The following is a 27317-nucleotide window of genomic DNA, read 5'->3' on the forward strand; positions in this document are numbered from 1 at the left end:
TTGTCTGGTATCAATACTTACACTAGGTATGACACGACTAGTCGAGGTCTTCTAGACGACCACGGAAAATAGACCACCAACGCCCAAGAATAGCCCAGTCTGCAGAAGCTGTTCTCTAGCCTCACGAACACCTTTGAGAAAGATATTCATTTTAAATACAAGCAGCATTCTCCGAGGTTGAGCATGGCCTGGCCAAGCCTTGCATGCACTCCCCTAAAATTACCCAGTAATATAGCGAGGCCCACTTTCACGCGTACTCCTCACCCACTCCATGTTTTCACCGCCTTCAAGTAAGATGCACCAGCAGACCATCCATCAGAGCGGCGCGCCAAGAACAACAACTTATAATGAGATAATCGTGTTGCTCCAGCCCTGGCATGGATTCCATGCAAAATCTAGCAAGGATCCATAGGCCACCAGGAACAGGCCTTGTAGGGGACCTGTGATTGTTACATTATTCGCGTCCATGGGAAAGCAGAATCGCCAAAGTAAATTGAGGCAGTGTGGCCTATTAACATCTTAACCTCAGAATTTTTAATTTCTACCACTCGGAAAACTAGAAACTCTTCGTGCACTTGTAGCTGCGGAGGGCGTGGGTGAGACACACACACACATACAAACCGGCGTTTCATGCTGGCTAGAAACCACCCTTTCAGGCACTGCAATACCACATGAGCTCATCAGTGAAGCTCCTAACAGTCCGGTGAGGAGCGAAAATGCATGCCCTGCAAGACAAAGGGGTAAACAGACTAGATCTACGGCTTGGATGGTGGGGTCTAGAGTTACCTGAAGGAGCATTGGATGTCCAGCAACAGGCCTTAGATCGTGTTGCTGCTTCGGGCTCCTAGGGCGAACCAGTGGGCAATTCATGACCACATGTGCTGACGCTCCATGCGTACCTCCTAGTGCGCATCACATTTTGGTCCAATATGTGATGAGTCGAAGCCCAGGAGTGCAGCACTCCGCTTTGAAAAAAGCCCTTGCCACTTCGTCAGCTTGCAAAAAATTGTTTCGCACCCCGCACTTAAACGGCGCCTTCTCCGCAGCAAAACATGGCTAAAACTCATTTAGGACCCTAATGCACTAGCGCGCCTTCCGTGTATCCCTATCAGGACGCAGATTATCGATACTGCAAACCCACATAATACGATACCCCATGAAGACAGCGAGCTTCGCGCATTGGTGTCGTGCCTCTAAGGTAGTTCTTCGCCACGCACGGACCGGCGCTGCAACACCATACGACAGAGTAGCTGCAGGGCAACCAACGCTACATATAGGGCAGGCAGCAGCTACTGAAACAGCGGGGGAGAGGACAGCGTACTACGTCACACGCTGCCATTGGTGCAGTGGTTCACTTTCGAGAATCAAAGAAATGAAAAATTCCTGCAGTCCTCCTAAGTTCAGGGCAGCAAACACCCTGATTTGGACTGAAATTTTTTGCCGCAGTCAATGGCCTGAGTGTTTCATTGCACGAAGAGTGGATGCAAATTGACGTATGCCCCAGTTCCTACGCATTTTCCCCTTTAAAGCAACATTTCTCCAGCAGCTGTACGTATAAAGTCATGCGTAGTTTACAAACTCCGGGTTGACCTGGAGAAACGCAATCCCTCTCAAAGTTTCAATGAGCCCTTAATTCTTAAATCTGTAACTTGGGTTCCTGATCACTAGCAAGAGACCGTAGCGCGAAATTCTTCGCTAAGCAAACACTAGCAGCCTTTGCGCCTGCACGTTTACAGGCACTGCGTACAAATACAGCCTGTTCATCCTACAAAATTATTCGGCGCCAACTAGTACACGTTGTATGCGGAGGAAATATAACTAAGCAGTGAAAACATCCACGAGAGCGATATCACTGCCAAAACTAAAAATGGCCAAAGGTGCATCACATGCTTAGCTGCAGATACCAGCTCATGATGACAACGCAGAAAAGAACGTCAGCAGAAACGCAGGCACATCAACCAGTCTGCTCCTGCTGCTGCTGCTTGCACTTTTATTTGTTGGGGTACTGCAACGTTCCTCTGCTATTTTCCTGCTGTTGCTGCATTTTCTTAAGTAAATTGAGCTCGGTTTCTTGCTTCGTGATGCGTTGGTCCTTCCTCTCTATTTCTGCGCGGGCTGTGTTGTACAGACACCTCATGTTGCATAATAACACTTTTGTGAGCGCCTGCAGCTGCCGCGCGTAGATTCGCACCTCCGACTCGGTCATTCGTGACACGTCATCATCAGCGGCAGCACACGGAATCGCTGAAACCGATGACAATGCATGTGCTGGCGCTCCTGCCTTGTGTCCTCTGCATGCTTGGTTTACCCCTGGGTGCCCTGCTTCCGTTTCTCCCGAAGTTTCACCAACTAGCCCATCTGCGGGAGGATACGGGGAAGAATCCGCTGCTCCTCCTGCTGCTGCTGCTGCTGCTGCTGCTGCTGCTGCTGCTGCTGCTGCGTCGCTGCTAGAGGCCCCACCACCTCCTCTTTTTCCCTCTTCCTGAAAAGCTTCACAGCGCCTTGATTCATATCGGCTGCCGCTGCTGCTTCGTGTTGTGCTGCAAGATACGTCATTGAACGTGCCTCTCTGAGAGCTGGGCTCCTCCTCCCGCAAACACCCCTGTTTCCTTTCTCCGCGTCTTTCTGACGCCGAAATCTCGGCTCTGCAAGCTGCATCCTTGCCCGAAGCCTTCCCTAGACAGCACTCCGACCACGCACTATGCCCTCCCTTCCACTGACGAGGAGGCGCTCTACCCGCTGTCGCATAGGGGTGGCACGAGGGAGTCGGCGGACGGAGGAGCGGCGAGGGTCTAATCTCCTCCTGTTGACGGCTTTCCGGATGGCGTGATCCAGCGAAGGAACGACCCGAGCCACCGCTTACAGGAGGGGGAGGCGAAGAATGCGAACTTCCATCCTGAGAGATTCTTCCTTCCAGAGGAACTGCCCCCTCTTGAGGCTCAATCCTCCACTGGCTTCCAGTGCCGGGAGAGTCTCGGAAGCATTCGCCAGGAGGCTTCCTCCTGAGGGGCCGCTGAGGCTGCTGAGGCGAAGAAAATGCTCCTCCAAGAGGCGCAGGGAACCTCTGAGTTGCACGCTTCCTCGGGGAAGGGGTTTGAGAAGCCCCCTGCAGAAGGGAGAAATCCGAAGCGGAGGGAGTCTCACTGGAATGGCTGCGGTTGTAGGCCATAGCTTCGCGGCAGCAGCTGCAGCTGCTGCCGATGACGGAGACACTCTGAAGTGACTCCTTCTCCCCTACATCAGAGAAGACGCAGGTTCCGTTGTGGCCTGACTTCCTGCTTCTGCCTTCTTGAACAGGGCGCCTCGAAAATCTTCTCCTTCGCTACTGCCTGCGGCGGCAAAAGTAGGCTACAGATACAAGGCTGCACGGTGTCTTTGCGGCTTCTGGTGCTCTGCGAGGCCGAAGAGCCAAAGCTTCTGGTCATGTTCCCGCGGCTCGAAGAACGCCCACCCAAAACGACCAGGGAAAACTCGGAAAAAATGGGAGTCGGATGGGGCAGCCGATGGAAGGCAAGAAGAAGTTTAGGGGCACCAGATAATAAAAAGGTGGGATTGTTTAGGGATTTTGTATCTCTCGCGTTTTAATGGTGGCTGCAAGCGTCGACGCGGCCCCCCTCTCCCCCCCCCGTTCGCCACATTGTGTGGCAGGGGGCCAGCCAACCCCAAGTGAGCCTGTTGAGTCTTGGAGAAATTCTTCAAAAGGGTCTCGTGGGTGCAACCCTTTTGCGCCTCTCTATGTTCTTCCCGGCCGTTGGTTTCCATGCAGGACAGCCTCAAGTTCGCGGGCAGTGCCGTGCGAGCCAGCCAGCACCTCCTTTCATGACGCTTCCAGCTAGCAGCTCGAATTTTTGAATCTAAGCTCTCTACCACTGCGTTTTCTGGGGTCACCCGGCTGTGATTCTCTCGCTGGTTCCATAGACTGGCGCCTTTCAAGTCGAGCCACCGCCTGGTGTCTGAACACCCGGACACCAGGCGGCTCTGCTGCGTCACACAGCCGCCACGATTGCAATTCCTTAGGAGCATCTTACTGTCCCGCACACTGCAGACACAGAAAACAGCGGCCGACCGCAGTTTCAGGAAAGCGGAGCTCTAGCACTGGCGGCAGGCACCATGAATTCACCGCCCCCCCTCAAGCCTGGCTACGGTTCTTCCTCCCCCCGTTCAGCCTCCACTGGCAGCGGCCAGACGGCTTCTCCGTTGCATGGCCGCTTTCCTGTGGACAGCTGTATATCGTTCGCCGCCAATATCCTTGCCTGGGACCCCGAGAACATGCTGCTCCTGCGTCAGGCTGCTGCCGCTGCAGCATCAGCAGCCTGCACCACAGCGTCTTCTCCCGCTGCCTCTGCCGCTGCCTCCAGGAAGACGCGGTGTTACATTGACCTAAGCGCAACGCCAGAGGGCTTTTTCCTCTTAACTTTCCCGCGGAGTGCCCTGGAGCCACGCGCGGTCGATGCGAAGAAAGCGGAGGCCCCTTTCCAGATTCCTCTGCACCGTCTGACAGTACATCGTGCTTCTTCGCGTCTCCTGCTGTGCGCGGACGCCAACGGAGGCGCGGGGGGAGCGCAGCACGAGGGGAAAGATGAGGCCTTAAGCGAGATCGAAGGCGGCGCCTCCGAGACAGTGGACACTCTGTTTGGTCTGGAGTTCGAAAGCAACGAATCGCAGACTTCATTCCTCAGCGCTCTGAAGAGCCTCAGACAGCAACAAAGTGGCCTCTCCAAAGGAGGGGCCGCCGGGAGAGGTGGTCACCTGCACAAGATGGAGGGAGCCTCCGTTTCCTCCTACTTCGGATACTACGCAAGACACAGCACTCAGCGAGACATGCTGAGAGACCCCACAAGAACTGCAGCCTATAAGGCAGCGATCACGCAGAATTGCAGAGATTTCAGGAACAAAAAGGTCCTGGATGTGGGAGCAGGGTCCGGCATTCTTTCGTTTTTTGCTGCAATGCAAGGCGCCCACAAAGTGTAAGAACGCGACGTGCGGCACAGTGCAGGCAGCAAGACATGCGCTGGTGTGCTTTCTGCGGCACATGTGCTCGAGTGTGTGGCTGCTGTCTATGGGGGAGTTGTCGCTTAGCTCCATCCTGCGCGTCGTTGTGCTCCCGAGAGGCTGCTGCCGCTCGAGGCAGGCAGGCGCTTTTGCTGCAGGTTCAAAATTCTCGTGGAAGTGTCTGGGTGCCCTCCATGCTTATAACTCTTGCGCGCCTCACGTCTGCTTAGGTATGCGGTGGAGGCGTCCGAGATGGCTGCAACGGCGCGACTGTTAGCCTCCGGAAATCCCTCCTTCGGCTCTCTCGTCGAGGTGCTGCAACAGCCTGTGGAAACGGTGGAGCTGCAGCAGCTTGGAGGGGAACGGGTGGATGTGCTAGTTTCGGAGCCGCTGGGAACTTTTTTGTTCAATGAAAGAATGATCGAGAGTTACCTCTATGCCAGGGATCACCTCCTCAAACCAGGAGGTATGCGCCGAAAGCAGCGCAGAATAATGTGTTGCCTCCTTTTCGACGATTTTGCGTCATTGGATGCTCTGTGAGATTTCTTTTTTCGCGGTGTATCGGCAAGAAGGGCTGCATGACAAGGGGAGGTCTTGTGCGCGAGAACTGCAGGAGTCTTAAGGCGTCTGCAGTTTGGGCTTGAGATGGCTTGCTTTGAGAGCTGAAGATCTTGCGAAAGTCTTCAGATTTGAGGTGCCCAGTGCTCAAGGTCGTTGGGCATGGATGATGCGGGAGACGCATGCGTAGGGCGTGTTTTTCTCAGGATTGATGTTTCCTCGGAGGAGTCGTTTGTTCTGTGCGCCTTTTAGCGATGCTTCTCTGTTTGCCGAGGTTTCCTGTCGCGGCTCTTTCTGGGAAAATCAAAACTTTTACGGAGTTGATTTGAGAGGCGCTGTCTCCGCTGCTACCGATGAGGCTTTCAGGCAGCCCATTGTTGGTAAGCGCGCTGCTGTGCGACTTCTGTGTTTGCTGCCGATTTCGTGTTGCAGCTGGCTGCCGTACTGGACTTGACAGGGGCAAGAGTAATGAGGCGGCCACTAGAGAGGGGTAGACATGCCGCTGCCTTGCTTTCTGCCTTTCTACGGGTGCTGATTGAGGCTGTCAGTTCAGCTTCTCGCGTTGCATTTGCCGCTACTTGCTGCACACAGCAACCGCTGCTAGTTTACACACACACTCATACACACACACACATATACATACACCGCAGGTTCCAGGAAAGCGTGTGCTAACCGTTCTGGGAAGGCCTCGTAGAATTTACACTTTTTTCGTGTTGCACTGTACAGACTACGTTGATCCTCGGAGTTTGGTGGCAACCCCACAGTGTACGGAGTATGACTTCGCTACACTCCACCCGACAGACCTTCATGATGTGAGCGCGGCATGGCCAGCAGCTAGCGCTGAGTGACTCTTTCCACAATTTTTCGTCACACATAGTCACGGCAAGCTACTTGCAATTAGCTCCTTGAAGCCATGCGTCTCCTCTTATAGACCCGCAGCCACTTCTTGAAATAGTCTCGGCAGCATGCATGCCATGCCGCAGAGCCCGCAACTTTGAATAGTTTTCTTGGGGGGCATTCGTGTCTTGCACAACCGCCATCATGCATTTCTCTATCGACTGACGCCTCTTTTGCATCCTTTGGAAACGGCTTGTATGTATGTATGTATGCGTTTGTACAGATCAATCTCAAGTTCTCCTTCGAGGTGACGACGCCATCTGTTCTTCACGGCGTTGCCAGTATGCCTTTCTTCGGAATTGCATGCATGCATGCGTGCTTCCTTTCTCCCCAACCCCTACTGCTTCTGCTTCTGTGTTTTTGAACACTTTCCTGGGGGGCCATAGATCACTACTCCGCGGGTTGGATGCCTCCCGTGTTCGGCCTGCCTTTTCTGTATGTGTGTCTGTGTGTCTCTGTGTGTGTCTCTGTCTGCGTGTGTCTGTGTGTGTCTGTGTGTGTCTGTGTGTGTCTCTGTGTGTGTCTCTGTGTGTGTCTGTGTGTGTCTCTGTCTGTGTGTGTCTGTGTCTCTCTGTGTGTGTCTGTGTGTGTCTCTGTCTGTGTGTGTCTCTGTGTGTCTGTGTCTCTCTGTCTGTGTCTCTGTGCGGCCTCTCGCTGTGCGTTTTACCTGTCTTTACAGTCTCTCTCTGCGTAGGAGGACGCTGCATATCCCAAGAGTGAGAGATAGAGTGCTCGAGAGAAAAAGTGCATTGTTGCGTGTGTGCATTGAATGCAGCTTGGTTCACGGTTGAGTTCGAAGGTTCTGACTTCTGTGTTGGATTTACCACAGGGCCGGATGGTCCCCCTACGCATTGGTTTCAGCTGCGTCTGTTGATGCGCCCCCCCCTGGCTGTGAACGCGGGGCAGACTGTTGATGTTCACTTGCGAATGCTAGCAACGCCGCAACAAAGCTACAAAATTAGCGGCAGGATGTCTCTTGTCGGCACTGAATTCTCGTCCACGTGTGCAGAGGTAGACCTCAAGGTAGGCAGCGGCGAGAGAGCGCACAAGGAGGCTGCTTTTCGCCTTCCCTTCCAGCAGCAGGTTCCCCTTTTCGCGGGCTGGCTTCTCCTCATGGGGAGGAGTGGTGACAGCTGAACGTGGCGTGCAATTAGGCTTTTCATTAGGGGTGTTGAACTTGAAACCAGCGAGATGTGGTTCAGGACGTTCGCATAGCTGTGCTTCTTGACTGCCCGTACACGTACACTGCATCGCATGCAGCTTTTTTGCGGCTTTTTCGCGCGCTTTTGTGCCCTCCTTCGTGCAGGATCCGGATTACCGCTACTACACAAACCCTGCACAGAGTTATGCGCCTCCACAGCACTCCACAGAGCCGTTCTGGAGCATCCCAACTGCGTCAACCTTCCCGCAGCAAACTAGGGGTGTGCAACCCATTGCGCCTTCCCCCGCCGCTACACAAGGCTCTCTCTTTCCCTCCCCCAGGACGTCCTCGAACGGATGGGACGCCTGGCAGGGGTTGCCCTTACAGCATGGAATGCAGCAGCAGCAGCCGCCGCTACCAGTAGTGCAGCAGCAGCCATCAGTAGTCCAGCAGCATGACGAGCAGCTGCCGCGGATGCAGCAGCAGCAGTTGCTGCAACAGGAGGGCCTCCAGGCGGACATGCAATATGATGAGGACATTGCGACAGTAAATGAAGAAATGTTACGCGTGTTTGGACAAGGGGTGGAAAAGGCATGAACCATAATCGAAACTGAGCACGTATTAATTGATTCTTGGACGCTGCTCGGCGTGTTGCATCTGCTACAAAATAATTAAACCCCTCACTTTGACTTCCTATCAAAATGCAGGAAATTCGAATTCCTGCTTGGCCTGAGGGCTCTTGTGGTGCTCAAATAATACAAAAGCTACTAGAGGCAAAGAGGAAGCAGGCTCTCTCTGCTCCTGTTTTCTAGAAGCGTAGTTCTCGATCTAAATCTGAGGCATTTTCCTCCAATTATAAATTCAGGTAACTGTAGATTTATTTAAAATTTGGCTCTTCCACAATCCTACATAGTAGTAAACTACAGTGAATACGCAAGCCAGCAACGAAACAATCGCGTGCAGGCAATCAAAGCGTTCTCTTTTTTCATTCTCCTGTTATCAGTCGGCGTGGACCGTTCTCTTGAATGCTTCTTTCGAATTACGATGCTACTATATGGCGATGAGGCCGTATTTGGACAGGCAGCATAGGTTTTAAACGGCATGCAAGGGACCTAAACGAAGGCGGATTTGCAATTGGGGCAAGTGGACATCGTTGACTCGGGATGCCAATTGTGGGCTCGCACTTTCTTCTAGCGGCTTTTCTCCGTGTTCAAGTTCTTGCAGCATTCGCTGTTGCGAAGAAAACTACCTCGAAGTTTTCGTATTGCTGCTGCGTAAGGGTACTCACTAAACTACACTAGATACTCAGCATACTTCGAGCTATGTTGATGGTATATATTTCCTTGGAAACGGCTGGCTATGAGAGCTTCACAACTTACTGCCCTTTCCCATGACGTATTTTTGCCTGGCCTGGATGGAATCGCAGTTGCCCTTCTATAAGATGCACTGACCAGACTCTCAGCCTACATGCATCCCTGCAAAAAATGCGGTGCTCTTTAGCTGTGCTGCCTTGCGCAGCGTCAAGAGGTTTGCAGGAAAAAATCAGCATGTGTCTCTCCACACTTTGCAATGCCACTCACCCTTAGTCTACCATCGCATGGGCCAGAGAGAGGCGGTTTTTGCTTGTTTGTGAGACCGTCTGCAGCCCAACTCGTCATGGCTCCAGACAAATCAACCAATACTCAAGGGGCGTACAGCCCTGTGAAGGCATGTTTTCCTGACCGACAGGGTACACGCTATTCTGACAGTCTTTCATCGTCCTTTGATCTTCCGACAAGCGAACAAAGGGAGCCGCAGGAGAAGCAGTTAAAGCTCGTATGTCTATGATCTAGCTGCTGCTAAGCCATGATATTGCATTTAGGGTGCTCACTGTACTGTGTTGGATGAATGACCCTTGTTCTCTGCGTGCGTCGGACCGAACTGACACTGGTACCGCAACCGGCAGAAGATGTGGCATTTTACAATATTAGAGCTATGGGCGATTTGTAATTGCCTTCCTTCACGGGAGTATATATATATATATACTATGGAGACAGGGAATTCTACTTACTGCAGCACAAACGCGATGACCGTGAACAAACTATTAAGGATGGGTATCTTCATGAAAAAGTATCGGCCACGCGAGACCTACACACGGCCACGACTATCGGCTTTTATGGTCATCGGGTGCGAAACTGCGGAGTAGCATTAAACCGAATAGGAGGGCGAGCAAAATCCAGCATAGGATGCAGCGTCATTTTCATATCATGACGCTTCTGTCAGATGCCTTCCATGAAGCTGTTCAGTTGACCTGCAGCCCAACGCCGGGCTATTCTTCACCAAAATAAAGAGAAGCGCATTACATTAGATCCACCCATTCACGTATTGCAAAAGCTTCTCCGTTCGATAATCTACGCGTTATTTGCTCCCTGAGTGCTCTGAAAGCTGTGTGGTAATATCTTCTTTTCTGAAAACCTTAAAGAGCGACCTCCTCTCCACCACTGGCCTCACACCCCAAATTCGTGTTTGCCGAACGAAGCCCCGTATCAACGGCTTGGATCTTTTATGGACTCTAAGCTATTTTCTGCCCAAAACACAGTTTCTGCGTAGTACGTGATGCTCTTCCATGTAGCCGAAACACGTGCCTTTGATAGACCAAAGACATCACAACAGGTAAAACAAGAAAAAAGTGAACGAAGGTAAGACAAGCGAGCTAAAAGGCAAATTCCCAACAGAAAACTAGACGAAGTATATGGCATAATAGTCTGGCGAGAATAGCAAACACGGAAAGAGCAGGGCAAGACACCTCAATCTGGGCAACGCAGAACACACAACATGGAATCTCTCGGTTCAGTACTTGCACACCATCATTAAAAACCTTGGCACTACAGCTTCACGTGTTTTGGCGATATTTGTGAGCTCGAAGCACTACAGGATGGCAAAGAGTCATCCTTGGTTGTTACGTAAAGAAGCAAAGGTTTTTGCTCTTTACCAGGATCTAGACGAACAGGCAGGCTTGTTTGCGCAATCTTGTTAGGGACCTTCTTGGAATCAGGGGACTGACACTTTTATAGTGCTATATACGTGATGACGCGTATGTCCTTTTATTGTGAATCCGGGATTCTTTCAAAGACGTAAACTAAAAACCAGCCCAGCAGACGTCGACATTACTGGAACTAACGATAGATACACAGCTGTAATGCAGTGCTCTGACGGCGGTCTCGCAAAGTTTAATCTTAAGCCGAGACAGATGCGCTGTTGAGGAACTGTGCGTCATCGTGAACGAGGTGCTGCTGCGTGTGCGTTTCGATCCTTTATGCATCTTAAAAAAGCACCGCAGCCTGCCGCGAACAGCAGCGCATCATAGTAGCGACTCGAGCAACACATGCGCATCAGCTAATCCGATTGTAAAGACTGCAGTGCAGCACGCAGCGCTTGCACTTGCAGCAAATGCTGCTCCGTCAAGGCGCGCTTAGCCGGACAAGGCTTCCACTGCGCCCCGCACTGCCGTGACTTTTGTGCCAGCTGAAGTTGCACATGGTCTTCCAGAACGTCTAGCTGCCTCTCGATGGAGGGGGCTAGAAGCCGTATCAACTTTGTGTTACAATCGGTAGCAGGGAGCGCGCATCTAACGCACTCGGCTGCAGCTGTGGCTGCTCGCAAGGCTGAAACAGCAGAAGCACAGCAGCACATGCACAGGAAAGTCGTTGGCAGCAACGTCCCTCGTTGAAAGTAAAAGTTGCCAGGCCACATTCTAAGAGCAAGAGGCGAGCACTTGCCAACACGTGAGGCGCAAGCAAACACTTGAGCTCCTTACACGTGCAAAGAAAGGAAAGGACTGCCTCAAGAAAGTAATACTCGTTCTGTGGGAGTTGCAGCCGCTTCAAGCCGTGGTAGAAAGCACGAAGCGTCCAAGTAGCGATATCTGGCCTTGGAACGCTCAGATCATCTCCAGGAAACGCAGAAACACTGACAGGGCAGGCTTGTTGAGGGAGCACCTCAGCAGCGGCTGTAGCGAATACATCCGTTGCCAGCTCGTGATGCAGCCCCATAATCGCCATACACTCGAGGACCTGCGCACACCCCACCCTCACCCCACGCATGCATTTTGAAGGGGCCGCCTTGTGCCAAGCGCAGCAGCCCGTGCCTCAGACTTCCCTGCGGCTGTTGGCGGAAGAAGCAGTTCTCGAGCAGAGAGAGAGACACACACACACCCCAAAGCGTCGAGAGTCCATGTGCGGCGCTGCTAGTAGGACGCACCGTCACAAGCTGCTGGAGAGAAAGATCGCCCCTGCACTTCAGAAGCAGCGGCAGAGCAAGCCGAAGAGCTCTTTCCCGCTGCTGCTGCTGCTGCCTCGCTGAAAGCTGCCGGTGACGAATAGCCATGGCAGCAAGGAGGGCAGTACTGGCTGCCGCTGTGGCTCCATCCGGAGTCGCGGCTTCCATCTCAGCAGCCCTGTTGCATCGGCAGACACAATTTTTCGCAAAGAGAATGGGCAAACACACAAAGAGGTAGGCGTAAAAGGCAGCTAGAGGGTAGCTGCGCCCAAGAGTTCGCAGAAAAACCGATTTCAGTTCATGCTGCTATCCGATCTTGCTGCTGTCTGATCTGACCTTGACCAAAGGCGGCCAAAAAGAAGTGCAACCTCGTTTTTGTCTCTTTCCGAGGGCTGCATGCGATGCGCAAAGATATCCAGTGGGGAAGGGGGGGGGAGAAGATCTTCTGTTGGACTGCTCCTTGGGGATTGTTGCTCGGCACAGGCTGGCGACTTCTCACAGTGCCCATACCATGCCCAGAATTCGACAGCTGCAAGGGCAAATAACGACCTGCAGCAGCAGCAGCGACGGCCGTTGCATTGCACAAACACACACATACACGCATATGTATACGCATATATACATATATACACACACGCATATATATATGTATATACGCATATATATACATATATACACCCACGCATATATATACATATATACACCCACGCATATATATACACGCATATATATATATATATATATATATATTCACACAGACACGCGCATATATATATGTATATATACACAAGCACATATATACACACATGCGCACGCATATATATGCACATATATATACATATACACACACAGATACACACACACATATGTATATATATACACGTGTCTCTTTAAAGCGACTGTTGGCGTAGTAGCAGCTGGAAAGAAGGGCGAAAGAGGGGAAGTGCGGCGGGTCAGAGATACCTGCATGCCAAGGGGGGAGGCATGAGGGAGTCTGCAAGCCCGTCTTTTTCGAGAAGACATGCTCCCGAAAAGCAGAGAACCCGTTGCAGCAGTAACAGAGGCAGGCCGCCGTCTGTGTCTTCGATTTTTTTTTCTCCTGACATTGTCGCATCGCTGTAAGCTCGAGGAGAGGCTCCCGAAGGAGCCAACTCTCTTGGAGCATCCTCCATACGGGAGCCTTCTTGCATTCGCTGCGCCTCCAAATGCTGCAGCTGCAACACGTCCAGAGGGGATGGTAGCATTTGCTGCAACACTGCAACGGCGAAATCGGCAAGCCGCAAGAAAGCCGCGAGCTGCCCGTAGGGGTGATGCGCTTGCGGCTCGTGCCGAAGCGGGGGAAACTGCTGCTTGTACTGCTCCTGTTGCAGCTTTTGCTGCGTCTGCTCCTGTTGCTGCTGCTGCTGCACGTACTGCCCCTGCTGCTTCTGTGCCGCGTGCTGATTCGAGGGTGGCTGCTGCTGCCGCCTCAGGAGGTGGAGATACACTGCGTCTACAAGCGCCGCAATCTGCGCCTTCGAAAGATCCTGCGGGCGTAGCAGCACGACACCAGCAGAAGAAGGAGAGACGTGTTAAGGCGATCCATGCAACGCAGAAACAAGATCGCGTCCAGCCGAAACGTAAGTTTCTGTCTGGCAAAATGCGGAGACAGTCAGTAGGCGCGTTGCATCAGTTGGGCAGCCGAAGGACTGCAGCTGTAGGGGGCAAACTCTCCAACAGACGGAAGTCTGCAGAGAGAGGCAGCGGCAGAATGCAAGAATTCCCAACTGCCCCCTTCCTTTCCTCCAGCCCCCACCCTTCCTTACCGGCGCAGCAGCAGGCAGCGATCCGAGTGCCTCCAGAGTCTCCTCAAAAGTGAGAGTGGATGCTTCTCGCTGCAGCCGGTGCAGAAGCAAGGCTACAGAGACACGCAAGTTCTCGTGTAGGCTGCTGCTGCTGATGCTGGTGCTTCTGTACCATAACTCGAGCTGTGTGAGCGCGGGGAAGTCGCTCGCAATTGCTGTTGTCGCTGAATTCGAAGGAGAAGCTTTGGATGCTGGGAAGGCTGCGGATGCAGCTCCCAAAGCACCAACGAGCTTCAGCAGCTGCATGCATTCCCCCCTGCGAAAAAGCGAGGACCGCCACAGAAGCAGAATAGCAGCAGAAGGAGCAGGAGTAGGAGCATGAGGCACGTCAAGACAGGGGAAGAGGCATTCTTTGAAACTGGGGGCGGCAGGGGGGAGCAGCCGAATGCAGCAGCTCCAGCAGGCGCAAGAGCACTGGCATACGTGGAGAAGTAGACGAGCTTTTGCTGCAGCTGCTGCAGCAGCATGGTGAGCAGCTCAGGAGCCAGCGGTTGGAATGCGACGGCACTGGCAGCTGCCTTGAGGGAGCGCAGCAGTTGGTGCGGCTGTAGCAGCATCCCTGTTGCTTGAAGCCGACGTGCAGCTCGACGGAAGGCGAAGCCTTGCACCAAAGCGCCAAAAATACACATACATATGCACATATGGACGTACAATACACAGCGCGTTGGGGAGAGACTCTCTACAGCTCAAGAAGACGTGCGTTTGTCGCCTAAAAAGACAGCAGCAGAACGGGGAGGGGGAGAGGTCTTCTGAGCATCTGCGCCATGTTAAGGTATTTTCGCGAGGGGAGAGAGACTGCAGTGGCAGCATACCTGCGGAAGCGGAGAGGAGGCTGCAATCAGCGGCTGCCCCTTCAAGCAGCAGCACTTCCTCCTCTCCAGTGTATGCAGCACGCCCACGACTTTGCTGTAGCGACAGCAGCAGCTCCTTCAGCGTGGAGTCGTCAGACGGCAGAGCAGCAAAGCGTTTTGCTTCGGCAGTGGCTGATTTCGGAGGGACTGAGTGGGGAGGGGGGAGGGGGGGAGCAGGTGCTCCGACTGTCTCGCCAGGAGCGCTGTCTTCTCGAGAGGAATGATGTTTCCAAGCTGCTTCTGCTGCAGGGAGTGAGAGACTGCTGTCGATGCAGCCTGCCGAAGGAGGACGCAGCAGAAGCGATACATGGAGTGAGGCATCATCATCAGCAGTTTTTTCGCTGCAGGCGTGATTCTTTTCCTGAGAAGAGTCTTCTTTGTGACTTCCGACCAAATCCTCGAGAGCCTCGACAGGCAAACACGCAGATACGGTGCGATCTAGGGAGGGGGAAAGAGGAGGCTTTTGGAAGGGCAGCTTTGCGTCCGTCTGGTGATGGAGGCTGGCAACAAAGAAGGCACGGCGTAGACGCTGCTTGTGGCAGCAGCAGTAGCTTCCTGGCAGTTTCCCTGCTGCCCCTCCAAGAGCTGTTTCTGCTGCTTCTCTCCCGCTGCTGTACAACGTGGAGAGTCGCTGCATCAGAGGTTCCTTTTTTTGCGGCATGTCAAGACGCAGAGTCGCGCTAAAGATCCTGCAGCGTCCAGGAGGCAGCTGCTGCGCTGACAGTGCACCAAGCCGGTGAAGCTGAGGGATCGTCATGCTGCTGCTCGCGATGGCGCTCTTTTCGTGACAGCAGCAGCAGCAATCGTTGAGGCAGCGCATGCAGCTGCTGGGGGCAGAGAGTGCGTCTATATGGCCTCCTTCTCCCCCCTTTTCCCCCCCTACGTCTTCCTCTCTCACTCCCTCCAGCTCCAGCAGTACTCGACAGAGACGCCAACAGCACAGAAAGGCACAGGCCAGACGGGTGCAGCAGCCGCTGGGGAGGCAGACAAATCGACTCGCCTCTTGCTATTCCTCCTGCTGCAGCTGCTCCAGTTGCCCATCGCGTCGCTGGCAGCGGAGGTGTCTGCCTCTCAAAGAACTGCGAGAAGGAGAAGGAGAAGGAGCAGGAGTAACAGCAGGAGCAGGAGTAACAGCAGGAGCAGGAGTAGCAGCAAGAGCGGGAGTAACAGCAGGAGCAGGAGTAACAGCAGGAGCAGGAGTAACAGCAGGAGCAGGAGTAACAGCAGGAGCAGGAGCAACAGCAGGAGCAGGAGCAACAGCAAGAGCAGGAGTAACAGCAGGAGCAGGAGTAACAGCAAGAGCGGGAGTAACAGCAAGAGCGGGAGTAACAGCAGGAGCAGGAGTAACAGCAGGAGGAGCTAGCTACAACGGCGCTTGCAGCCGTCTGCTGCTTCTGAGGCTATGCCTCAAAATTGCAAGCGCTATTCTGCGGCAAAGAAAGACACATCAAGACCAGAGTATTATCGGTTCCCTACTAAAGGCATAAAAAGAAGGAACGGGGGTTAATGGAGGGGGCCCCCCCCTCTCCTACCGAAGTGGGGGGGGCCCCCCACCCCGGCAGCCTCTGTGGGAGTCGGCAGTGGCAACTGTGTGATCTTTCAATTGCTGCGTTCGCACTGCTAGTGTTGCTAGGCTGGTGTGAGGGAGAGGCTAAAAATGCTGAGAAAAAAGCATTTTCTGCCTGATTTACCACTGGTCCTGTTTTGCGAAACATCCACTTCTCTCGCGGGTTTGTCTTAGGAGGCTCTCCGACTTTCTTGCGCTGCAGAAAACCTCTCTCTCGCTCTCTCGCTTTCTTTCTTTCTCTCTTTCTTTCTCTCTCTAGCTCTCTCTCTCTTTGTGGTTAGCCTCTCACGAGGCAGTGTGACAATAAAAGCATGGTGTAGAGGTGCTGCACATCATCGCTTTGGCGTGCTGCCTCAACGGCCTTCTCCATAATTCTGCACAGGAAATTGGTCGAATTCGCGAGCTCGGCATCTTCTGCCGTCCGTCTCGAAGGCACACCTCCAGCCTTTTGACGAAGAAGCAGAAGTTGCAGCAAGCCGTGTAGGGAGGGAAAGGGGGGAGAAGGCGATTCACCCCTTGCAAACGGCATGCGAAGCCTTGAAGCAGCAGAAAAACGGAGACTTCATGCAGTGATGGCCTCTGGATTCGACACCCACCCACCCACAGCGAACACACACACATATATTTACACACAGACACCGACAGATAGATACGCATCTATAGATCTGTACATATATATACATCTCTATGTACATCTATGTATCTATACAGACACATGAACACCAGCAGCTCCAAAAAGCAGTGCATCAGCGGCAGCAGCAACAACGCTGGGAATCGTAATCCTGCAGGGAGAAAGATCGCCTTCGAGAGCATTAGCGAGTGTACAAACAGCATGGCAGCATCATCAAGAGCAACATCGACGGAACCAGGATGAGGGGGCTGGGCTGCTTTGACTATGTGGAGTCTCTGCCGCTGTCTCTGCTGCGACGCTGCAGCAGCAGAGACAGTACGCCTTGCAGCCTGCATTGCCAAGCAACTGCAGCAACTGCAGAGACGACTGCTCCTTACGACAGTCCTAAGCAGCAGCATGAGAGCAGCAGGCAAGGCAGCACTGAGGCTGCCTTGCCTGCTGCAACATGTGTTGCTACAGCTGACAGCCTCGTTGCCATTGGCAGCAATGAAGGCGTTGTTCTACTCTTGAGGTGAGCCGCTGCTACCTGTGTCTGTCTGTATGTCTATGTTTGTGTGTGTATCTATGCGCGTGTGTATGTGTGTGTGTATGTATATGCATGTGTGTGTATGTTCATGTCTGTCTGTGTATGTATGTGTGTGTATATGTATATGTGTGTGTATGTATATGTATGTGTGTGCATATGTATGTGTATGTATATGTATGTGTATGTGTATGTATATGTCTGTGTATGTGTATGTATGTGTGTGTATGTATATGTATATGTATGTATGTGTGTGTATGTATGTGTATGTACATGTACGTGTATGTTCATGTGTGTGTATGTATATGTATGTATATGTATGTGTATGTATATGTATGTGTGTGTATATGTATGTGTATGTATATGTCTGTGTATGTATGTGTATGTTCATGTCTGTCTGTGTATGTATGTGTGTGTATGTATATGTATATGTATGTGTATGTATGTGCATGTACATGTATGTGTATGTATGTGTATGTGTAAGTATATGTATGTGTAAGTATATGTATGTGTATGTATATGCATGTGTGTGTATGTCTGTCTGTGGGTGTATATCTGTCTATCTATATATCTCTTTCTGTGTGTGTATGTCTGTCTGTCTGTGTCTGTATAAGTCTCTCTCTCTGTCTGTCTCTCTGGATAAGCCTCTCTCTCTCTCTCTGTATAAGCCTGTCTGTCTCTCTCTTTGTCTCTCTGTCTGTCTTTCTCTCTCTGTCTTCCTCTGTCTCTCTGTCTCTCTGTCTCTCTCGCTCTCTGTATGTGCTGCTGCTACGAGGTTCGTTGCCGTTTTGAATTGTGCAGTGTTTTCCCTTTGTTCCTTTTTGTTCTGCTGGTGCCTCTGACTGCTGCAGACGTCCCCATCCGATGCAGCCTTTGCAGCCAGTAGCTCGTTTGCTGCTGCCTCTTGTTCCCACGATTCGAGAGAGTGGGCTTGCAGCTAAGGAAGCTGCTGCTAGCGCTGCAGTCGCCACGCAGTGTACTCACGATTCGCGCGATCTCCCGCCTCAGGAGAAGGGGAAAGAGAAAGAGGAGAAGGAGAAGGAGGAAGAGCAGTACATGAAAGTGCATGAACCCCCCCCAAATAGGCGTCCAGTGAATGCAAGTGGCTATGCAGCTGCAAGTGGCATTTCGTGCCTGCATTTTGCGGGCGTTTGTGGCGGAGCAAGCGGCACAAAAGACGCTGGAAAGCCTGTGTTGCTGCTCATAGGGGATACTTCGGGGAGACTCTTCTTCTTTGCTGCCGTTCTGTTTTCTGCTTTCGACTGCGGCTCTGCCCCGACACCGATGCCTTCCCTGCAGCTGCCGCAAGGAGGCTGCTTCTCGAGCCTTTCCTGCAGCGTCAGCACTCTGATGACGTTCAACAGCGCTCTGGATTTCACACTCATCAGCTGCGACGACTTTGTTGGGGGGGGGGGAAATCCAGCGAAGGGGCTTAACGTTGGAGCACCGCTGGTGCGGCCGTCTCCAGAAGAAGAAGAACAAGAAGAGGAAGCAGCAGCAGCGCAAACGAGCGTTCAAATGCGAGCTCCGACGCGAGGAGGAAGAAGAGACGAAGGAGCACTAGCTCCGCCTATTCGCTGTGTGACTACTTGCGACTGCGTCGTGCCTCCTGCTCTTGCTCCTGCTGCTGCTCCTGCTGCTCCTGCTCCTGCTGCAGCAGCAGCAGCAGGAGCAGGAGGCACGACAGCAGCAGCTGCAGAGGAGCTCTTTGTCTTTTACGGGGATGCGGGGGGAAGTGTGTGGCGGGTTCGATTGCTGCTGCAGAAGACGCTTGCTGCCGCGCGTAGCGGCGGCAGCAGCGCAGAGGGCAGCAAAAACACAGCCTGCCGCGAGCTGCCCTTGTGGTGGTGTCTGAGGAAGCGGGAAAGTGCTTGCTGCCTTCTGAGTGGCAGCAGCAGCTTCTGCTGCTTGAGAGACACTCCCAAAGACGGAAGAGAAGGCGTCAAAATAGACACCGTGCATTCCCTGGAGGTTGTCTTTGACGACCGTTCTCCAGTGCTGCTAATTTCTGCAGGCACACGCAACTTTGTGCTGCTGGATCCAATCTCGCGAAATGCTTCTTCCCCACCCGACAACACCTTAGTGCATCCTATTGGTAGCAAACCGCACGAAGGGCCTCATATCGCCGTGGCAGGGTTAATGCCTCCTGCCTTGCAGCAGCAGCAGCAGCTAAAAGAACAGCTACGGCAAAAGCAGCAACAACAAATGCAGCAGCAACAAGCAATCTTCGTTGTACGGCCAGGAGCACGGGTGTGGGTTGCTGATTTACGGGGGGGAGTCATCGCAACTTTGCGACTGCGAGAGGCTGGCTGCGCTGCTAGGAAAGACACCTGTCTGGAGAGGCGCACAGGCGACAAGGAGGCAGACACTGCAGCAGAAGGAGCAGTGGAAGGCTGTTGTTCTTATCACCCCCCGAAAGGGCTAGTGGGTGCGCGTATCGGCTTTATCGCGCCGCATCTTCTTCTCTGCTGGAATCAACAGGAGGATACTTTTTCTTCGGCAGCAGAGAGCAGAGCAGCAGCAGTGCAGCTTCTTGGCTTGCACACCAGCGCGGTGCTTCTGCAGTGGCAGCTCGAGAGCCTCCCTGCATGCGTCTCCTGTGACAAGCGGCTATCCTGCTGTCTGCTAGTGCATCGCAGCGAGGGAGACACTGCGCTGCTTCGGCTTAGAAGCCTGTGGTTCGCTGCAGCCCCCTTGAAATTGGTGAAGGCTCTTCTTCCCGCCGTTGCCGCTGCAGCAAGCGCCGCTGCAGAAATGCGGATAGCGCCGCAGAGCAGCCGCAATCTACGCGGATGTGACGACATCAGCTTCGACTCCCTAGAAGCCTCGAAGTTCCCCTGCTGCAGCTGCACTGGTGGAGTCGACAGGGGCTGCCGCAGCAGTTGCTGCTGGTTTGCTGCTGCCGTCGCTGCATGCGCTCGGTACGCAGTAAGTGACGCTGCAGCAGCAGACTGGGGTTTGCAGGAGCTGCAGCTGCAACCACAAAATCAACAACAGCAACAGAAACTGCATCTGCAACAGCAACAAAATCAACAGCAACAAAATCAACAGCAACAACAACTGCAACTACAGCAACTGCAACACAATCAACAGCAACAAAATCAACAACAACCGCGCAATTCTGACCAACCCTTTCGGATGTACAGATCTGCAGCAGCGGCAGAGAAACAAAGTGTTGCAGCGCTTGCCTTCTTTTATCCCCTGACGCTGACGATGCGTTTGCTGCAGCAGCATGCAGCAGGACACACAGCAGCAGCAGCAGCAGCAGCAGCAGCAGCAGCAGCAGCAGCACCAACAGCAGCAGCAGCAGCAGCAGCAGCAGCACAGGCAGAACTTAGGCCGGCCTGCAGCTACAGCAGCAGCAGCTGGCAGCAGCTGCTGCAGGAGTACGCAAGGGTTGTGGGGTTGTTGGAATGCGCCGCTAGTTACAGCAAGCTCCCCGCAGCAGTTTCTGCACGGCATTTCCCCAAAGCTTTCGTGAGTGCTGCAACAAAGATCGAAGCAGCAGCAGCAGCAAGTGCTGCCTCCCCCCAAGACGCTGATCTCGTGTGCAGCGGACTGACAGGCTCCACAGATCTCACTCTGCCATCAGCAGAGGCAGCCTCTGCAGCAATTCCAACTGCAGACACCTCCAGCTACCCACGGCGAGACAGCTCTCACGCCGCCAGCGGCATCAGCAACTTCTTGGAGGACTTAATTAACTCTCCAGACGCATGCACACTCGTGCAGGCAGCTCGCTCCTGTGTGGAGGTGCTTGTGCAGCAAAAGCAGCAGCAGCAGCAAAAGCAGCAGCAGCAAAAGCAGCCGCTGCAGCAGCAGTTGCCTCTGCTCCTGGAAGCTCTCAGTCAGCTGCTCTCGGATTGCTGGGGTGTTCCTCCTGAAATCGATGCTGCAGCGTCACAGGCTGCTCCGCTGTTTGACACCAGCAGGAGCTGCAGTAGCAGTAGCGGCTACAGCAGTCGTAGCTACAGCAGCGATGTCTGTCCTCATGCTGATGCTATGGATGCTTTGCAAGCACAGGCAGCTGACCACACGCCCGCTGCAGATGAGGAAACGCAGCAGCTGCCACACTTGTTGCACGAAACGCCTCCGAGCTTGCTTGGTGCTGCCTCTCCGGCGGCAACGACAACCACAGAAACAGCAGCAGCTGCAACTGCAGCAACTGCAACTGCAACGCGAACGGCTGTTGCTGCTGCTGTTGCTGCAGACTGGATGCTACGAGGACGCCGTGCAGCAGAAGCACAGGTAGAACGCCTTGCTGGAGTTGGAGAAGGTGCTTTGATGAAACTGTCGAGTAGTTACGGTGCAGCTGCAGCTGCAGCGGCTGCTGCAGCTGCTGCCACAGCAGCTGCAGCAGCAGGTGGCAAGCGCATGCAGCAGCTGGGGGCGGCACTGCTGCAGCAAGACTTCCTGGTTGATCTGAATTCTGCTACATACGCAGCAGCTGATGCAGGAGGAGGATGTGAGGTATACGCATTAGATGAGGAGCTCTTTGTGAGACCTCTAACGGAGGATCTAAAAGAGGAAGCAGCAGCAGCGGCTGCTGCTGCTGCTGCTGCTGCCGCCGTTTCCAGCCAACTGACAGTGCGTTTATCACGCCTACTCCTGTAGATGGTGGTGGTGCTGCTGCAGAGGCTGTTGTTGTTGCTGCTGCAGAGGCTGCTGCTGCTGCAGAGGCATGAGAGGGCAGCGCTCGCTACGTGTCTGCGTTCCGGCAGTGCATTGCTGCTGTTGCTGCTGTTTTTTGTGTGTTTTTTTCAGACAGCAGATCTTCCTCGGGGTTTGCTTCATACAAAGACAAAAGAGATACAGCAAAGCGGCGTAAGTGGCGTCCTCTCTTGCGTCATGCACTTCTTCATCTGCGATCGTGTGTGCTGCTAGCGCTGTCGCTTGTTGCTTCTGGCCTGAAGGCTCCCTAGGTGGTGTGGCTTTGGAGTGCCTATACTTTTTTTGCTATGTGGGTATGTGCTGTGTGTCTCAGAAGCAAGAGCTACGCGAGATGCTGCAGCAGCAGGAGCAGCAGGAGCAGCAGATGGAGGAGGAGCAGCAACAGGAGGAGGAGCCTGTCTGCAGGAAGGGTCGTGGTGTGCAAGCAGCAACAGAAGGAGCTTTCGAGAATGCAGGGGAGCACGCCGAAGCAACTGCATGTACATCAACAGCAGTGCAAGCAGAGACGTTTACAGGCGTTGGCGATAGGGAGATTCGCATTTTGAAGGCTTCTCGTGAGGGTGTGCGTAGCAACAGCAGCAACAGCAGCGGGGAAGGCAGCACTGGGGATGGACCTATTGTGGGGGGTTGTCTTTCTTACGTCCAAAAGGATGGTGACAGTACAAGCAGCATCAGTGTCAACACGAGCAGTGGCGGCAGTGTAATACGCACAGCATGTTCGAAGGGTGAGGGTTCAGCAGCTGCGTTCTCGAGAGTTCTCTCGAACGCTACTGACGATGAGCAGCTGAATCTGCTGGTTGCTGCTGCTCTCTTGTATTCACTGTGCGCGCTCTATCCCGCTGCTGGTGTTGTTGGCAAGCTCTCAGGAGGCGTAGGCGCAGCTGCCACGCTGAAAGGCAACCTCAGCAGTGCTGAGTGGACTGAAGCAGCGGCTCTCAGCGGATGCAAACGGCTTTTTCAGCCATACTTGTGGATGCTGTTGCAGCAAAAACAGCAGCAAAGACATACGACTGCACGGGCTCTTGGAGTGTATCGGGAGGCGCTGCAGATTCTGTTCGTGGTGGCTGCATACAAGGGGTGGCAGATGCTCGCTGCTTTCCTGCTGTACTTATCAGCCGCTGCTGCGAAGGCTCTTTGCCAATGCATGCGCTCTGATGCGACGGCAGAAAACGCTGCCGCAGCTGCAAAGACACCCTGGGGAGATGCTTTTGCGCTTCATGAAAGGTTGAAAGAGGCCGTGCATGCAATGGTGTTGCACCCTAACCACCAACAACAGAAGCGGCTACTTATGAAGGGAGCGGCGACATTGCCGCCGCTGTGGCTTATGGGGCAGCAGCAGGAGCAACAGCAGCAGCAGCAGCAGCAGCAGGAGCAACAGCAACAGCAACAGGAGCAGCAGCAGGAGCAGCAACAGCAGCAACACGCCGTTCAAATGTCTGGAAGTATGTGCTGTATTTCCTGGCTCCCTGTTCAGCCTCTTGCAGCGACAGCGAGAGGCGTGGCAGACATAAGGCAGACACCTGCAGCTCTTGTTGCCCCCCTTGTGGCAGCAGCAGCACGATGCCTCATGCCGCTAACGGTGTTGCAGTGGCTATTCGATGCAGCGCAGGAGAAGTACAGCAGCAGCAGCAGCAGTGGGTGGCAGTTCGAAGTGCCTGCGATGGCAACAGACGCGGACTGCATGCTTGCAGCGCTTAGCGGAAGAGAGAGCAGTAGCAGCAGCAACAGCAACAACGGCAACAGCAACAACAACATATGCAGCAGTACGCCTTTACTCCCTACTGAGGCATTGTCTTTTCTGTGTATGTATGCGTCTGAACTGTTAACGCGGCTCGGCAGTTTCCCCCCGCAGCAGCAGCGCCAGGTGCTGCTGCTTGCCGCAGCAGCAACGCAGCTGTCCATACACCGGAACGTGAGTAGCAGCAGGGCTGTGGAGCTGAGAATTGTGCAGCATGGCAGCTGCTGCTGCCTCTCTAAGACCAGCGACGCGTTGCAGCGGCAGGCGCAGGCATTGACGACCTCTGCAGGATGTGAAGGCGATGCATCCTGCGACTCTATCCGGAGCGACTGCACAGCAAGCTCAGCAAATACTGCCAGCAGCATCTTCAGCATTGCGTCTCGCGCCTTCCCCATAGACCTGACTAGCGCTTTCCTCTGCTTGCTGCATCTCCGTCTGAGCTGCATTCTCGCTGCTGCAGAAGCGGCAGCAGCGGCAGAAGCGCAGCAGCTCGCGACTTTCGCGGGGGGGGCGCCTCCGTGGCAGTGGCTGCTGCTGTTAGCTGCCCTCGATCTAGGATACACTGCCGCATTGCTGCATCTGCTGCATGATCACTTGCTGCCTCCTCTGCTGAAGCGGCTGCAAGAGGGGGGGGGCGGGCAGGAGAGCACTCAGCGGCAGCGTTGGCAAGTTCAAAAACTGCTTTTGCAGTGCGTTGCTGCGATCGCGGCAGGCCTTTCCAGATGCACGTTGGCAGCTGATGCCTCCGAGGCTGAAGCATTCCCGAGAACGGCAGTCGAAGCAAGGAGTGCACCAGCAGAAACAGCAGCAGGCGCTGCAGCCTTAGAAGCCTCAAACGCAGGCACCGTCTCCGAGAGCTCCCCCGGTTGGCTAGGGCCCTGTTGCAGCAGAAGAGGCTGCAGCAGCAGCACTGTAGCGCAGCAGCAACAAGAGCAGCAGCAACAAGAGCAGCAGCAACAAGAGCAGCAGCAGCAGGAGCGCAGGCAGCTGTTGACTTCCGCTGTAGACTGTCTGCTGCAGTGTTGGCGCTGCCTTCGCCTCCTTGCGCCTTCTGGAAACGAGGAGACTTTCTGTGACTCTCCCGAGCAGCAGGTTCTCCTGCTGCTGGCTCAGGCAACAGTCGCGCCGCGGACGCGTGCATGCGCCCTCGAAGCAAGGCGGCTGCAGCGATTGGCTGCAGCCAGAAAGCAGCAGCAGCAGCACCACATGCAGCGGCTGCAGCTGATGCTGCAGCAAGAAGAGCAAGAGCCCGTGGAGAGGCCTCTCAGGACGTCTCTTTCTGAGGAAGCAACTTTTGCGCCAGAGATGCATCGCGAGCAGCTGCTGCAGCATGCAGAACTACTTACACCCCCAGTCACGCCGTGGAGAGCGTCAGTCTCTTCATCGGCAGCTGCAGCAGCGGAAAATGCTGCCACCGCCTTTCTCTCAGAGACATCTGCGGGGAGCAGCAGCAACAAGCCAAGCTCCGTGCTGCTCCAGCTTCTTCGGCAGCAAGATGCTCTCGCAGCAGACAGCGAGGACTTGAGCCCTTTGTCTGTGCCGGATTCGTGTTTGCAGCAGCTGCTGCAGCAGCAGCAGCAGCAGGAGCAGCAGCAGCAGGAGCAGCAGCAGCAGGAGCAGCAGCAGCAACAGCAGCAGCAGGAGCAGCAACAGCAGCAGCAGGAGCAGCAGCAGCAACAGCAGCAGCCTTGTGCCAGCCCAGCAGCAGCGACGGCTGCTCTCTCCTTGGGAGTCGCTCCGGCGTTTTGCAGCGATGGAAGCTGCTGCAGCTGCACCTGTTGCAACGCCTTACTCTCTGCGGCTGCCTCCTCGAGCTCCAGCAGCAGCAATTGCTGCTGTTGTTGCGTTGCTCTGCAACCCTCGGCTTGCAGGGAAGTCGCTAAGGAAGCCCTTGTAAGCCTAGCCGCCGCACTGCAAGGCATGGGGGCTCTTCTTCCCAGATGTGTGGTGCACCAATTGCGACTAGCTGCTGCTGCTCCTGCTGCTGCTTTTCCTGCTGCTGCAAACCAAGCAGCAACAGCAACAGCAGCAACTGCTGCTGCAGCTGCTGCTGCAACTGCTGTTGTTGCAAAGGAGGCTGACGAAAGGCAGCGCCAGCAGCAGGAGGCTCCTGCCCCGCAGTCGCTCGGCGGCTCGTCTCCGTCGTTCTCCCTGATTTGTGGAGATGGACTTGTGGGAGGCACTTCTGGTGAGGCTGCGCAAGACAAGGCCGAGGAGGCTGTGAAGGCTGCTGCATGCAGCGGGATGCTTGGAAAAAGCTTCGGATTGCCGAGGGAGCATGCGAGCGCTGGTGGTGAAGGGCCCCCTATAAAACACCGCGAAAGTTGCACAGCAGCAGCAGCAGCAGCAGCAGCTGCTGCTGCTGCTGCAAGGGCTGATGTCGCACACACAGGCGGCCCTGACGGTGTTGGGCTGCACTGCGCTGCTACGCTTGCTGCGCTTCAAAGCATTCGGAGAAAGTGGGAAGCAGTCGAAAGCGCCGACGCTGCTGCCAACAACTGACAGCCTCGTGGAGTAGCCTTCCTCCTGCTGGGGCAATCCAACACGTAGATAGTCTCTCTCCCTGGAAGAAAAGTGGCAAGGCGCGCGAGGAAATTCACGCGATTAAAATCACTCTTTGCAGCTCGCCGGCATAGCCGTCGTCTGTTGGAGGTGGTGGCGTCCTTATGCGGGGGCTGCAGTCGCTTTCGAACTCTCGGGAAGAATTTTAGGAATGCGAAAAAAAATCTACGGCTCTCCTGCTTGCCTGGAGGGGGGCCAGCCAGGTGCACGGCAGCCCTCTTGGAAAGCAGAGGAAGCAGCCAGTGGGAGTTCAGGTGTCACACACTTTCGAGGCTTCTTCCCAACAGGAAGATCGATCTCGAAACCACGAAAGAGGGATGCTCTGGAAGCTTTGTTTGCAACAGGGTCTGTACATCGCCAGACGCCTGCTGCTTTGCAGCATTCTCCTGTAGTCACTTCTGCTGGCCTCAAAACTTGCGGTTGTTCTGTATTCGCGGCTGCTGCCGTGGCGTTTTTCTCCCATGTATTGAGTGTGCCTCTCTACCCGTGGTGTTTCGCATACGGATAGGCTAGTAAAAGCGAAGACGCGTATGCATGCATCCTCTAATACACGTGTATAGCTGCTACTACTACACAGTAAGCGGCAGATTCCCCTGTGCATCCAGCTCGTCGCGTGTGGCCTCGCGTGCGATCCCAACGCACTGCAGCGAGACTGTTTCGACGCTTGAGTTCGGCATACTCCTCTGGCCGAAGGGGCACTCAGAGGGAGACGTTCTCTCCTAGGAAAGCAAGCCGTGTAGTTAGCTCCCAGTGCAGGAGGTTGTAGGGCTGTATGTAGGCAGACTGTCTGTACTCATCAGGCAACAGATATGCTGCTAGTCCGCGCGCTAGAACAGGTCTGAATCCAGAACGGCGAATAAGGCCACACATTCCGCCTGCACCGCTCAGCACGAGCAGGCGCAGTAACATGCTCCGATGTGCCTTGCCCTTTGATCCTAAACCCCGCCGAGGGGTCTTGAGCCTTCTAAGAATCGCCTCGCTTCTTTATCAGCCACTTCGTAGCGCTCGCGGCAACATCAAATGCTCTATGTTCATAGCGTCGGCCGCGCTTTCTGTATTTCCGTCTCTTGTTGGGAAAGGCGTAGCCA

The 27317-nt window shown here is 54.2% G+C and overlaps 2 protein-coding genes across 2 annotated transcripts; both read left to right on the forward strand.

Moving 5' to 3' along the window:
* The first annotated feature begins 3584 nt into the window (after nt 1–3584).
* Nucleotides 3585–9415, forward strand: LOC34623714 (probable histone-arginine methyltransferase 1.3). The gene is made up of 8 exons (XM_026336401.1): nt 3585–3793; nt 4428–4967; nt 5223–5458; nt 5757–5930; nt 6277–6389; nt 6671–6728; nt 7223–7470; nt 9107–9415. The coding sequence occupies exons 1-8, from the start codon at nt 3585–3587 to the stop codon at nt 9413–9415; spliced, it is 1887 nt and encodes a 628-aa protein (XP_026192186.1).
* A 7562-nt stretch (nt 9416–16977) lies between these two features.
* Nucleotides 16978–26169, forward strand: LOC34623711. The gene is made up of 13 exons (XM_026336402.1): nt 16978–17249; nt 18113–18842; nt 18966–20311; nt 20408–21198; nt 21277–21827; nt 21920–21937; nt 22243–22837; nt 22891–23043; nt 23480–24547; nt 24647–24852; nt 24997–25263; nt 25462–25665; nt 25861–26169. The coding sequence occupies exons 1-13, from the start codon at nt 16978–16980 to the stop codon at nt 26167–26169; spliced, it is 6510 nt and encodes a 2169-aa protein (XP_026192187.1).
* Nucleotides 26170–27317: the final 1148 nt, after the last annotated feature.

This window comes from Cyclospora cayetanensis, unplaced genomic scaffold, assembly GCF_002999335.1.
Source record: "Cyclospora cayetanensis isolate NF1_C8 unplaced genomic scaffold, CcayRef3 CcayRef3_contig_126, whole genome shotgun sequence".
In the NCBI taxonomy this organism is placed as follows: Eukaryota; Apicomplexa; class Conoidasida; order Eucoccidiorida; family Eimeriidae; genus Cyclospora; species Cyclospora cayetanensis.